This window comes from Jatropha curcas, chromosome 7 (genome assembly GCF_041381405.1).
Source record: "Jatropha curcas cultivar XTBG-Jc1 chromosome 7, XTBG_Jcur_1.0, whole genome shotgun sequence".
NCBI classification, from domain to species: domain Eukaryota; kingdom Viridiplantae; phylum Streptophyta; class Magnoliopsida; order Malpighiales; family Euphorbiaceae; genus Jatropha; species Jatropha curcas.
In genome coordinates this window covers 16,130,237-16,141,650 of record NC_143157.1, presented here as the reverse complement: position 1 = coordinate 16,141,650, position 11,414 = coordinate 16,130,237, and the positions used below count along the sequence as shown (strand labels likewise).

At 34.1% G+C, this 11,414-nt stretch overlaps 1 protein-coding gene across 1 annotated transcript in view; it reads left to right on the top strand.

The window, feature by feature from the left end:
- Positions 1 to 1,301: 1,301 nt before the first annotated feature.
- Positions 1,302 to 11,414, top strand: part of LOC105646353 (putative leucine-rich repeat receptor-like serine/threonine-protein kinase At3g14840) — a 23,522-nt gene continuing 13,409 nt past the window's right edge. Inside the window, 13 exon segments of the mRNA XM_089723773.1 lie at positions 1,302 to 1,625; positions 1,738 to 1,894; positions 2,813 to 2,884; positions 2,975 to 3,043; positions 3,161 to 3,232; positions 3,343 to 3,414; positions 3,593 to 3,664; positions 3,768 to 3,839; positions 3,930 to 4,001; positions 4,159 to 4,233; positions 4,331 to 4,405; positions 4,510 to 4,581; positions 4,683 to 4,748. Coding sequence (XP_089579899.1) covers positions 1,535 to 1,625; positions 1,738 to 1,894; positions 2,813 to 2,884; positions 2,975 to 3,043; positions 3,161 to 3,232; positions 3,343 to 3,414; positions 3,593 to 3,664; positions 3,768 to 3,839; positions 3,930 to 4,001; positions 4,159 to 4,233; positions 4,331 to 4,405; positions 4,510 to 4,581; positions 4,683 to 4,748 — 1,037 coding nt within the window. The 5' untranslated portion in view covers positions 1,302 to 1,534.

Genomic DNA, 11,414 nt, shown 5'->3' with positions numbered 1-11,414 from the left:
CAAATATCTCTATAACTAAGTCAAGTCAATGCTATTCTACTACAGTAGGAGAGGCTTGCTCATAATTTTGTAGTCACCCACACAATTAATTGTAGATGGGATATCCTTTTCATTGTCCTATTATTTGGTTTGATTGGCTATTTTCTAGTTAATGTTAGACAGTAATGCGTGACGGTAAAATAGCTGAGGTTTGATGAGTTGGAATTCAGATCGTCTAAAAAATAGCTAAACTCGATTTTGCTTGAACTTGATTCGATAACTATAAACGAACTCAGCTCGAAACCTATGAAATTAAAGTGATGTAATTTTGATGTAAGCTTAATTAATCTTGACTTATTGAGAACTTGACTCCATAAAGCTAGCTTAAGAGGTGAACATGCATAGGTGCCAAAAGGATTTTAACTCTTTGGGTTTCGAGGCCTTCTAACTCTTTGGGACTGATTCACCATTGGCTAGCTCGCAAGCTAATAAACCAAGCTCCAGTTTAGAAAGCTTAACAAACGAGTTTGAGGGAGTTTTTATTGTGCTGATACTTGAGCTAGTCTCGATTAATTTAGCTCATTTACAATCTGTCAAATTACATCTGAATGTATATATATGACGGGTCAAATCATTACCCAAAAATATTAGGTAGCGCGCCATCCCTATGCATGCCTTAATCAGAAGATTTTTGTTTTTTTGAGGGTTCTTAATCAGAAGATTTTGAAATTTATTTTCTGGTAAATTTCATCTCCTTTATGTATTTTCAATAAAAAAATTAGAAGAAATCCTATTCTTGTAAAAATTCTTTAAGTTAAGCTTGCATTCCAATTATCTTACATATATATATATATATATATATATATATATATATATATGCTAGATGATATAATATAACAAATAACAAGTAGTTGATTTTATTTTTTTTATCCATTGGGAGATTCAATGGGTTGAAAGAACATTGTAGGCTACACAACAAAGGGCAATCTCCCTTTTACTCATCAAATTAGTGAAAGCTTTTTGGTATAGAGGTATAAAACTTGAGACCTTTCACTTCATACATATGCAGAAAGATCAACTAGAGGATACTTGGTCGACAAGTTGTTGACTACTTCTTCACAATCATTTTTCCTTTTTCTTTTTTTTTTTTTCTTTTAATCTGGTAAAAGACTAAATAAGCTTAATGCTTGAATGCAACATTGCATCTCTCTCATTTTTTTTTTTTTTAAATATTACCACAAGTACTCTCAAGTGTGCCTTAATTACCACTAACCGCTCCACGAGGTATTATATACTTTTTTTCTTGTAAGTATTGATAAAACTCTTCATTAAACGATCTTAGATTAGATAGTAGAACTCACTCCCAACACCCTTAAAGAATGCAATAGAAGTTATTGTCAAAAGGGTTGCTGACTTCTTCTTCCTTTTTCTTCTTGAAATAGACTTTTGTCCCAATCTCTAAAGCTTACCAATTCCCATTTTCTCTTCCCCTCTCCATACTCTCACACACAATAAATAGAAGCCATCTAAGATTGCTAAATATACATCGAAAAAAATGTTGTTCTTTAGACTACTTGTTGCTTCTGTTACCATCTTTTGCTTCACAAGTTTAGTTCTTGAAGCTGCTGAATTGCCAAATGATGAAGGTCTAATATTGCAAACCACATGCATATATATAACCATAATCTTGATTTTGAACCTTCTCTGATTTCCTTAACTCTTTTTTTCTTTTCTTGATTATATACGTATATCTTGCAGTGGAAGGTCTTCGTGAAATAGGGAAGACACTAGGGAAGAAAGACTGGAACATTAACGTTGATTCATGCTCCAACAAATCAGGATGGGGGAAACCAGAACCCATACAAGATAATAACATAACTTGTGATTGTGGCACCATCTGCCATGTTACGTTCATGTATGTCTCTGTCCCTCTAGCCAAGAAATAATCATAATACTGTATTTTTTTTCTTTTACTTATTCATTGGAGAAAGATTTTAACTAATTAAGGAAGAAAAGTTCAGAAATTTTTTTAAGTTATATGTGTATATATTAGAGAGCAACAGTTTTTGGAAATAACTAAAAAATATTTGTTTCTTCTTTTTTTTTTTTAACCTTATATGTATAGATTTTTTTTTTTGAAATATATATATATAGATAGATAGATATTGTTTTAAAATATTTTGATCAAACAAATTTTTTTTTTTTGATCAAACAAAAACTTATAAAATATTTTTTTCCAAGGAGAATATAAATTAAGTGTTTTCTCCCTTATATATAATATTAAAATAAAAAGGCTTACAAAATTCTGGAAACAGGGACCATGGCCTCTCCAGTTTCTTAAAGCAAAACCCACTTTGCTTTCTTAATAATCCCATTTTTCTAGGACTATTTGAGTAACTTAATTTGTAGTGCCCATTTAGCATCATATCATGGGTATTTTTTATTTTTTGAAAATTATACTGCTCAATTATTATTAATATCAGACAGCAGTATATCATGAATAATAGCTAGAGGCATCTGCTGCCAGTCCATCAAACGAGGCATAGAGTTAGTGGCCCTAGCTAATACATGGGCTATTTGATTCGTTGATTTTTTCACAAAAGAAAAGAATAATGACATAAAGTCTCTGGCATTGGTTAGTAGTAAATTTTGAATGGAAAAATATATTAATTCATTGAATGCAGTTTGTTATAATATAAATTTTCTTGGATTATAGCTGAATTTTATAGAAAATGAATATTCAAATATTATTTACTGATAATAAATTGTAATTATCATTTAGAGTTATTGTTTGGACATTAGCTTTATAATTACAATTTCTCTGGAAGCACAGATCTCTAAAGTCCCAAAATCTCCAAGGTATGCTTCCAACAGATTTGAGCAAGTTGCCCTACCTCAAGGGAATGTAAGTAGCAAAAAAGTTACTTTTCACTCATATTTTTTTGCAGTAACTGACTCAACAATAACTTACGGCTGTTGTTTCTGCTTCATGAAGTGACCTTACTCGAAACTACCTTAACGGTACAATCCCTTCAACATGGGGCTCCACACGACTCGAAGTAATGTATGTTAATTATCTTCTTAATAGATTATCGAGGGAAAATGGTTATAATATAATTTAATTTTCTCTATCCTTTTCATTTCGGATTGGAACTGAAAGTGAATAAATGGATGGTTGCAGCTCTCTTGGGGGAAACAGATTGACAGGACCAATTCCAAAAGAAATTGGAAACATCAGTACTCTGAGAGAATTGTAAGATGAGATTATGCTCATCGATCATGTTTATATGCCTCTTTTAAATAAAGCTAAATAAATATATATGATGCTTACAAGGTGTTTCCCATTGATGATTAAATACACAGTGTGGTTGGAACCAATCAACTTTCAGGAGAACTGCCTCAAGAGCTTGGAAATTTAAACAACATTACAAGGATGTAAGTTTCTTCGTATAGAAATAAGTAATCGTATTTTTAGATTCATTGATACTGCAAGGTCCAAATAAAGCCTAATAATAACACGCAAATGGTGAAATCAGCTTTGCTGTAAATTGCTTGTAGATATTCAGATGTAACAATCCATTGACTTTAGTTTCTCCTTTTGATGTTATTATAGGCTGCTTAGCTCCAATAATTTTAGTGGGCAGTTGCCTGAAACATTTGCAAAGCTCACCACATTGGAAGACTTGTAAGTTTCTACATTATCATATAACAGAAAAATGCTCTCATTAATTAAATCTTACTCTTCCATTTCAAATACAAAATACCTATGTTCTTGTAACAAAATGCAGTCGAATAGGAGATAATCACTTCACAGGCGAGATCCCCAGCCTTATTCAGAATTGGACTCATCTTACAAAATTGTAAGAGCTTTCTTCCTTCCCGCCCGGTTTAATAAAGAAATATTATAAATGCTTTGATTATTTGTCTGAACCAAATTCTGGTGCTTGCAGAGTGATTCAGGCTAGTGGCTTAAGTGGGCCAATCCCATCCGGCATAAGTCTTTTGACAAACATGATTGACTTGTAAGTGAATCAATCCTCCATATTTAGACTCCGTTTGTTTCCAAAAATAACTTGCCTTTAAAAAATATTTTCCAAATGACTTATTTAATCACTTACAATTAATGCCAACAAAAATGTTATATGTATTGTAATTACTTATTATATTCTTGGGTTGTAGGAGAATTAGTGACTTGAGCAATGGAACTGAAATATCATTTCCACCTTTGAGTAATCTGAAAAACCTGACGAAACTGTGAGTTTGAATGTCATTTTACCAAGTAATTCTTTTTCTCCTTCTTCTCTTTTTATGGTTTTTTCTTCTAATATTTGCAACTATATTTATGTTGCAGGATATTAAGGAGTTGCAATATTGTTGGACAACTACCTCCATATCTTGGGCAATTTACCAAATTGACCTCCACCTTGTTAGTAAATATAAAGATTAGCCTAATTGTCAACTATTTCTTTGTATCTAAAATAGAGATAATGAACAATTTCTGATGGTTTGGTTCATCATTTTATCTTGCAGAGACCTCAGTTTTAACAAACTAACTGGACCAATCCCAAGCAGCTTTTCCAGTTTATCAAAGACAGATTTCATGTGAGCAATTGATTTAAATGTACTTGTTCTTATAATTGATTTTAGATCAACTCCAAAAAATTGATTTGAAGGTATTATATGATGTTGTTTAATGTTTTCAGATACTTTACTGGGAATATGCTGAGTGGAACAGTGCCAGATTGGATCATTCGAAATGGAAACAGCATGTGAGTTTCTCATTCCTATGATGTTCTATACATATGATATAGAATAGAATTACTCTCTCTCTCTATAGAATAGAATGGAAACAGTAACATGTTCTAAAAAAATCATTTTTTTTATTGGCTTATATATATATATATATATATATATATATACACACTAGGCGGTTCTCCGTGTTTGGCACGACTGTATAATAATTATATTTTTCATTTTAAATGTAATCTATATATATATGCTGAGTAAATTATAAAAAATCATTTTTTTAGGAAAAAAGTGGTTGGAATTATTATATATAAAGCCTTGTAGGTATTTAAAATACTTTAAATACTTAATTTTTATTTTCGTAGAGATTTATGTAATTAGAAGTATATAATTAAATAAAAATTTAAAACATAATAATTAATTCATCATTGCATAAGACATATTTAAATCATTTGAAATTGATCACATTTAAATCCCTAAATCCCTACAAAATTAAACAAAATAAATCTAAGCTAAGCAAAATATAAAATGAAAATGAAAATGAAAAAACAAAATCAAGTAAACAACTCAAACAAAGCAATAAAATTTCATAATGTTCTTTTTTCAACCGACAATATACCGAAGAAGTTAAAGTAAAGAATTAAGTTAAACTTTAAATAGAAGGAAATTTAAAAATTTTATAAAAAAAAGAAAAATAGAATAGTGAATAAAAAGATAATCATGAACTTTCTGTTTATATATGACGATATATAAATATTTAAATTCTCAATTAGCAAAAAGAAAAAAAAAAAAAAAAAAAGAGCGAAAACCACTAATTTCACATCAACCCAATTCTTTAAATTTTAAATCAAAATAAGAAAAACCACATATGTAGCCTTTTTTTTATGATAAATTTGATATAATCATACAAATAATAAACTAAATTTGAATATCCCAAATATTATAGACTTGAAAATATTCAACTTATCGTGAAAAGAAAAATTAAACTTGTATTCTTATAATTTATTCAAAAACTGAAAATCATAATTAAACAAATCAAAAGAGAAATAATAAAAAAAAATACTACTCACCATCTTATCTTATCATTTTTAAATTATATTTTATAATGTGTATTTTTGAGATACATGATTTTTTTAATAATTTTCAAATTATTAAATTATTAAATATACTATATTTGATTTGAAGTTTAGACTACATAAAATACAAATTTTTATATTTATAAATTATGAAAATTTAAAGATTTGGACATTGTATTGTTTTTTTTATCATATATTTGATTTCTTCCAAAAAAAAAATAAATAGCATATTTAATTTGAATTTAAAAACTAATAAAATCTTTATGTATATGTAAATTATGAAAATCTAAAAAATGCAATTGAAATATTTAAATTTTTTATATTTCCATAATTGAATGAATTTAAAACTCACAAAAATGAAAAGACAATTTATTATTGAAAAGTAAATGATGTGAGAGAAAAAAATGGATTAAAAAAAAAAGAGAAATGTTCAAAAATTCGCAAAAAAATCAAATACTCAAAATCTATATAATCTCACTTTTAAAGGGAGCGCCACGTTAGCAATGGAAAAAACTCATTGATTCTCCTTTATATATATATATATATATATATATATATAAAATAAAATATATGAAAGAATAATATAAAAAATATTAGACTCTTAAATAAACTCTAATTAACAGATAAGCTAGGATTCTTACTATCCTTATCTAACTATAATTATCTCTCCGTTAATATAGATATTCCCAATTAAGCCTAAAAGGAACTAATTTCACAATTCACTCAATCCTCATTTTTTGAGAGCTTAACAATTGGTGCAGCGAGCTTAGAACACACCTTTAATCCCTAATAATTTCAACCCCTTTCATCCTGAACACTATGGCCAATGAACTGTTTGAACACCATAACACGGAGAGCTAGGACAATAGCCATGGCGAGGCAACTGGACTGGCCATGATACCCCCTCTGCTGACAACCAACCCTCAAGTGGCAGCTGCTCTAGCCCAAGCATACTCACAATTCACCATTGTGCTAAAATGCCTTCTCAAAACCCCTCATCAAGGTGGCAAACTGACTCCCCCAGGTGGACCAACGAACCAACATCACAAAGAGCATGGTGCATCTCAGCCAACACCGAAACAACAAAGCCACCCAGCATCTGAACAACTCTATGAGGCGGAGTCGGAGGTGAACCTCAGTATGGCCACTCCCTACACTGAGGAGTCGAGCCATAGACAACCGATCATGGATAATGCCAATCTCCGAATCGTTATTAAAGAACTGGTTAGAGAATGTAGAGAAATAGGAGAGTTAGGGGACCATGATCTCCGGCGGGACTCACCCTTGTTAGCCAATATCTTGGGTGCAGCTTTTCCCCCAAAGTTTAAAATTTTGACCTTCCAATCCTATGACGGATCTACTGATCCCTGCAGTCACTTGCGACCTTCCAAACCATGATGTACCTCCAAAGCAACTCTGTATACCTTATGTGTAAGGTCTTCCCAATCACCCTAAAAGAAGTAGCTCAGGAATGGTATCAGACCCTTAAAATGGGATGCATCCAATCATTCTCACAATTAGCTACAATGTTCCGAGCTCAGTTCATAACGAGTGTGCCATCTAGGAAAATCTCATCTGACCTAGTAGATCTAAGAAGAGAGGATGGAGAGACCTTGAGACAATACATCTCTAGATTTCAAAGAACAGCGATGCAAGTAGACAACTTGAATGATGAAGTGGCAATCAGTGCCATGACGAAGAACTGCAATTACAATAAATTGTTTAAGAGTCTACGTATAGATCCTCCCCTAACTTTTATTGAACTCATGGCTCGAGCTCACAAATACATAAAGTTGGATGAGGCTTATGAAACTCAACATCAGAGATTGCCTGAGGAAGAAAAATCCAAACACAGAAGACACCCCTCTCCAATAAGGAGACGATCGCCCATAAGAAGATCGCCTTTCCTACACACGCGAGCTAGCTATGATGTTAGAACACCTTACTTAATAGATGATAGATCACAACAAGGCCGAGAGTTCACTCCTTTGAATAAGTAACACTTGAAAATACTATCTTGGGTAAGAGACCATGGAAACAATGTTTAGCTCAACTATCCCAGAAAGATGAAGGAAGATACCTCAGGCTATCGAGTCAAAAAAAAGTATTATGAATTTCGTAAGGACATTGGCCATGAGACTGAAGCTTGTTGGCAATTAAAAAAGAGATCGAACGCCTCATACAAGGAGTTAAACTAAAAGAGTGAGGGTTCAGAAGGAAACCGAAGGGAAAGAAAAATAGGTAAGGCAATGCAGCACTCTGGTCACAATTCATATAATTTTTGGTGGTTCATCAGGGGGCGATAGCAACTCAACTAGAAAAAGGAGGGCTAGAGAGGTTTGCTCTATCCTACCCCAACAAAAGCCGAATATGAGACCAACTATCTAATTTTCTGAGACAGATGGCGAGCAGGTACATACCTCACATAACGATGCATTGGTGATAGAAGGAGTTTTGGAGAACTTCTTGGTAAAAGGAATCCTAGTAGATAACGGTTGTGCGTTTAACTTATTAACTATGGAGTTCTTTAAAGTTTTGAAGTTAGAATAGGCGAAGCTGAAGCCTGTCCGTACCCCTCTAGTTGGTTTAGTGGGGAGGCCAGTTCAAGTAGCTGGATCCATAAATGTAACCTTAGAGCTCAAAATCGAAGGTATTTCAAAAAGATTTAAATCTGAATTCATGGTAACGAACATCCGTTTTCTTTATAATGCTATATTAGGTCGACCTGCCCTATATGAATTGGAAGCAGTCACGTGCATCAACTACCTCACTCTAAAATTTTACTCTAATAATAATAAGGTGGTGGCTGTGAATGGAAACCAGAAGATGGCTCAGGAAGCGTACATGATAGCACTGAAAGGGATACCTTTCGCCCTATCCATCATGTGCATATCGAATGAGGAAACATATGCAGTGCAAGATGAACATCGACCCTTGACATATCCAGAAACACCTCAGATTCAAGCCCAACACATATAGGCGAACTAGTCAAATGGGAAGTTGAGTCGGGGAAATACCTGACCTTGGGGCTGAACTGCCTATGGAGATACAAAACAACATAAAAGGGGTATTAAAAGACAATCTAATAGCTTTGCCTGGACCGTTGGGGACAAAATCGGGATTAACCTCGACATCATATCTCATAATCTCAGTATAGATCCAGATTGCAAACCTGTGAAGCAAAAGAAGCGAAGCCATAGACCTAAAAGGCAACAAGCCATAACAGTCGAAGTAGACAAGTTTTTGCATGCAGGATTTATAAGAGAAGTCGATTACCTAGAATGGTTGGCGAACATAAAATTGGTACCTAAGCCCAATGGAAAGTGGAGATTGTATGTAGATTTTACCAATCTAAACAAGGCGTCTTTAAAGACTACTACCCTCTACCCAACATAGACCAACTAGTAGAATCAACAGCTGGCTATGAATTGTACAACTTCATGGATGCAACTACTAGATACCACTAAATAAGGATGAACGAGCTAGATGAGGAGAAGACAAGCTTCATTACAGACATGGGAATTTATGCTATCAGGTAATGCCCTTCATTCTAAAAAATGTAGGAACCACATACCAGCGATTGGTCAACTACATGTTCCAATACTAGATAGGGCGAACAGTAGAAGTGTATGTAGACAATATGATCATTAAAGCGCTCAAGCTGCTAACCACCGTAAGGACTTAGAAGAAGCATTTGAAATTTTTAATAAGTTTAGCATTAAGCTAAATCCAGATAAGTGCATGTTCAGAGTAAAAGGCGGGCAAGTCCTTAGGCTTCATGATATTACGGAGGAGAATTGAGGCGAACCCTGAGAAGATTAAAGCAATCTTGGATATGCAAGCGCCTACTAGTATCCATGAGGTCCAATAGTTGAATGACCGAATCATAGCCTTGGGATGTTTCATCTCATACTCGGCTAAGAGGTGCATGCCTTTCTACCGAGCTCTGGAACAATTGAAGAGCTTTTAATGAGATCACAAGTGCCAGCTCACCTTTGACTAAATAAAAGAATTCCTGTCTTCAACTCCTCTCCTTAGCAGGCCCAAGAGGGATGAGGCACTTTACTTATACTTGGCTGTTACTGAAAGCACATTAACATCTGTCCTAGTTAAAGAAAAGGAGAGAGAGTAGTACCCTATTTATTACACCAGCAAAGTCCTCCAACGAGCTGAGCTACGAAACCCCAGCATTGAAAAGCTGGTGTTCGCCATCCTCATATCAGCGAACAGGCTACGTCATTATTTCCAGTCTCAAATTATATTTGTTCGAACTAACCATACTTTGAAAAAGATCTTACATCGAGCTGAAACCTCCGAAAGGTTAATGGAATGGTCAATTAGACTAGGAGAGTTTGACATAAGGTATACCCCATGCACTGCCATGAAAGCAAAGGTACTTACAGACTTTGTAGTTGAGTTATCTAAGGAACACGAAGATCAAAATCACATCCTTCGGGAATTGTCTCATTGAAGAAGACGGCAACTACATCATAAGAGAGACCCATAAAGGTGTTTGTGGGCCACATGAAGGCTCGGACGCAATGCTGAGAAAAATACTACTTTTGGGGTATTACTGGCCAAAAATGAAAAAGTACGTTTGCCAATACATTCACCACTGCATTACTTGCCAAAAATGTGATCGCGTACCCATAAAACCCTCCTCAGAACTACAACCATTAGGCTCGGCTTGGCCTTTTGCTCAATGGGGGATAGACATCCTAGCACCTTTTCCTGTGACAACTAGGCAAAGATAATTTATAGTTGTAGTAATTGACCACTTCTCTAAGTGGGTAGAAGCCAAAGCCCTCAGCACCATTACCCCAGCTTGGATCATCAGTTTTTCAAGAACAATGTAATATTTAGGTATGGCATACCCCATAAAATTGTTACTGATAATGGAAAACAATTTGACTCAGGAGCCTTCAAATCTTTTTGCGAAGACTGGCACATTGGACTTCACTTCACTTCGGTAGTCCATCCCCAAACTAATGGCCTCACTGAAGTTACCAATAGAACCATATTGCGAGGGCTAAAGAAGAGATTAGATGGAGAAAAAGCTAACTGTGCAGAGGAGCTAAACAGTGTACTCTAGTTATACAGGACCACACCTCGACATGCGATAGGTCAAACCCCCTTCTCCCTTGTATCTGGAACCGAAGCAGTATTACCGGTAAAGATAGGCATCCCCAATAAAAGAACAATTGAACATAAAGAGCTCCACAGTAATGAAAGTCTAAAAATCAACCTAGATTTAGCAGAAGAACTCAGAGAAGATGTAGCAGTCAGAGCTAAAGCATGCAGACAGAGGATGCGAAGATACTTCAACAGGCGAGTGCGAAGTAGGCAGTTTAAAGAAAGAGATAAGGTTTGCCGAAAGGCAAAGATAACAAAGGGCTCGACAGGAGTAGGCAAATTGGGGCAGAATTAGGAAGGCCCATATGAAATTACAAAGCAGCTAAGTCCGAGCATATGCAAGCATAGAAAGATTAATGGAACCGAATGGAATGCAGACAACTTAAAGAAAGCATATTGTATTTCCATTCAATAAAGTGTATGGTAGTTTTAGAATGAAATAATAAAAAAGATCTCAAGTTTTTTCACTTAATATATCAT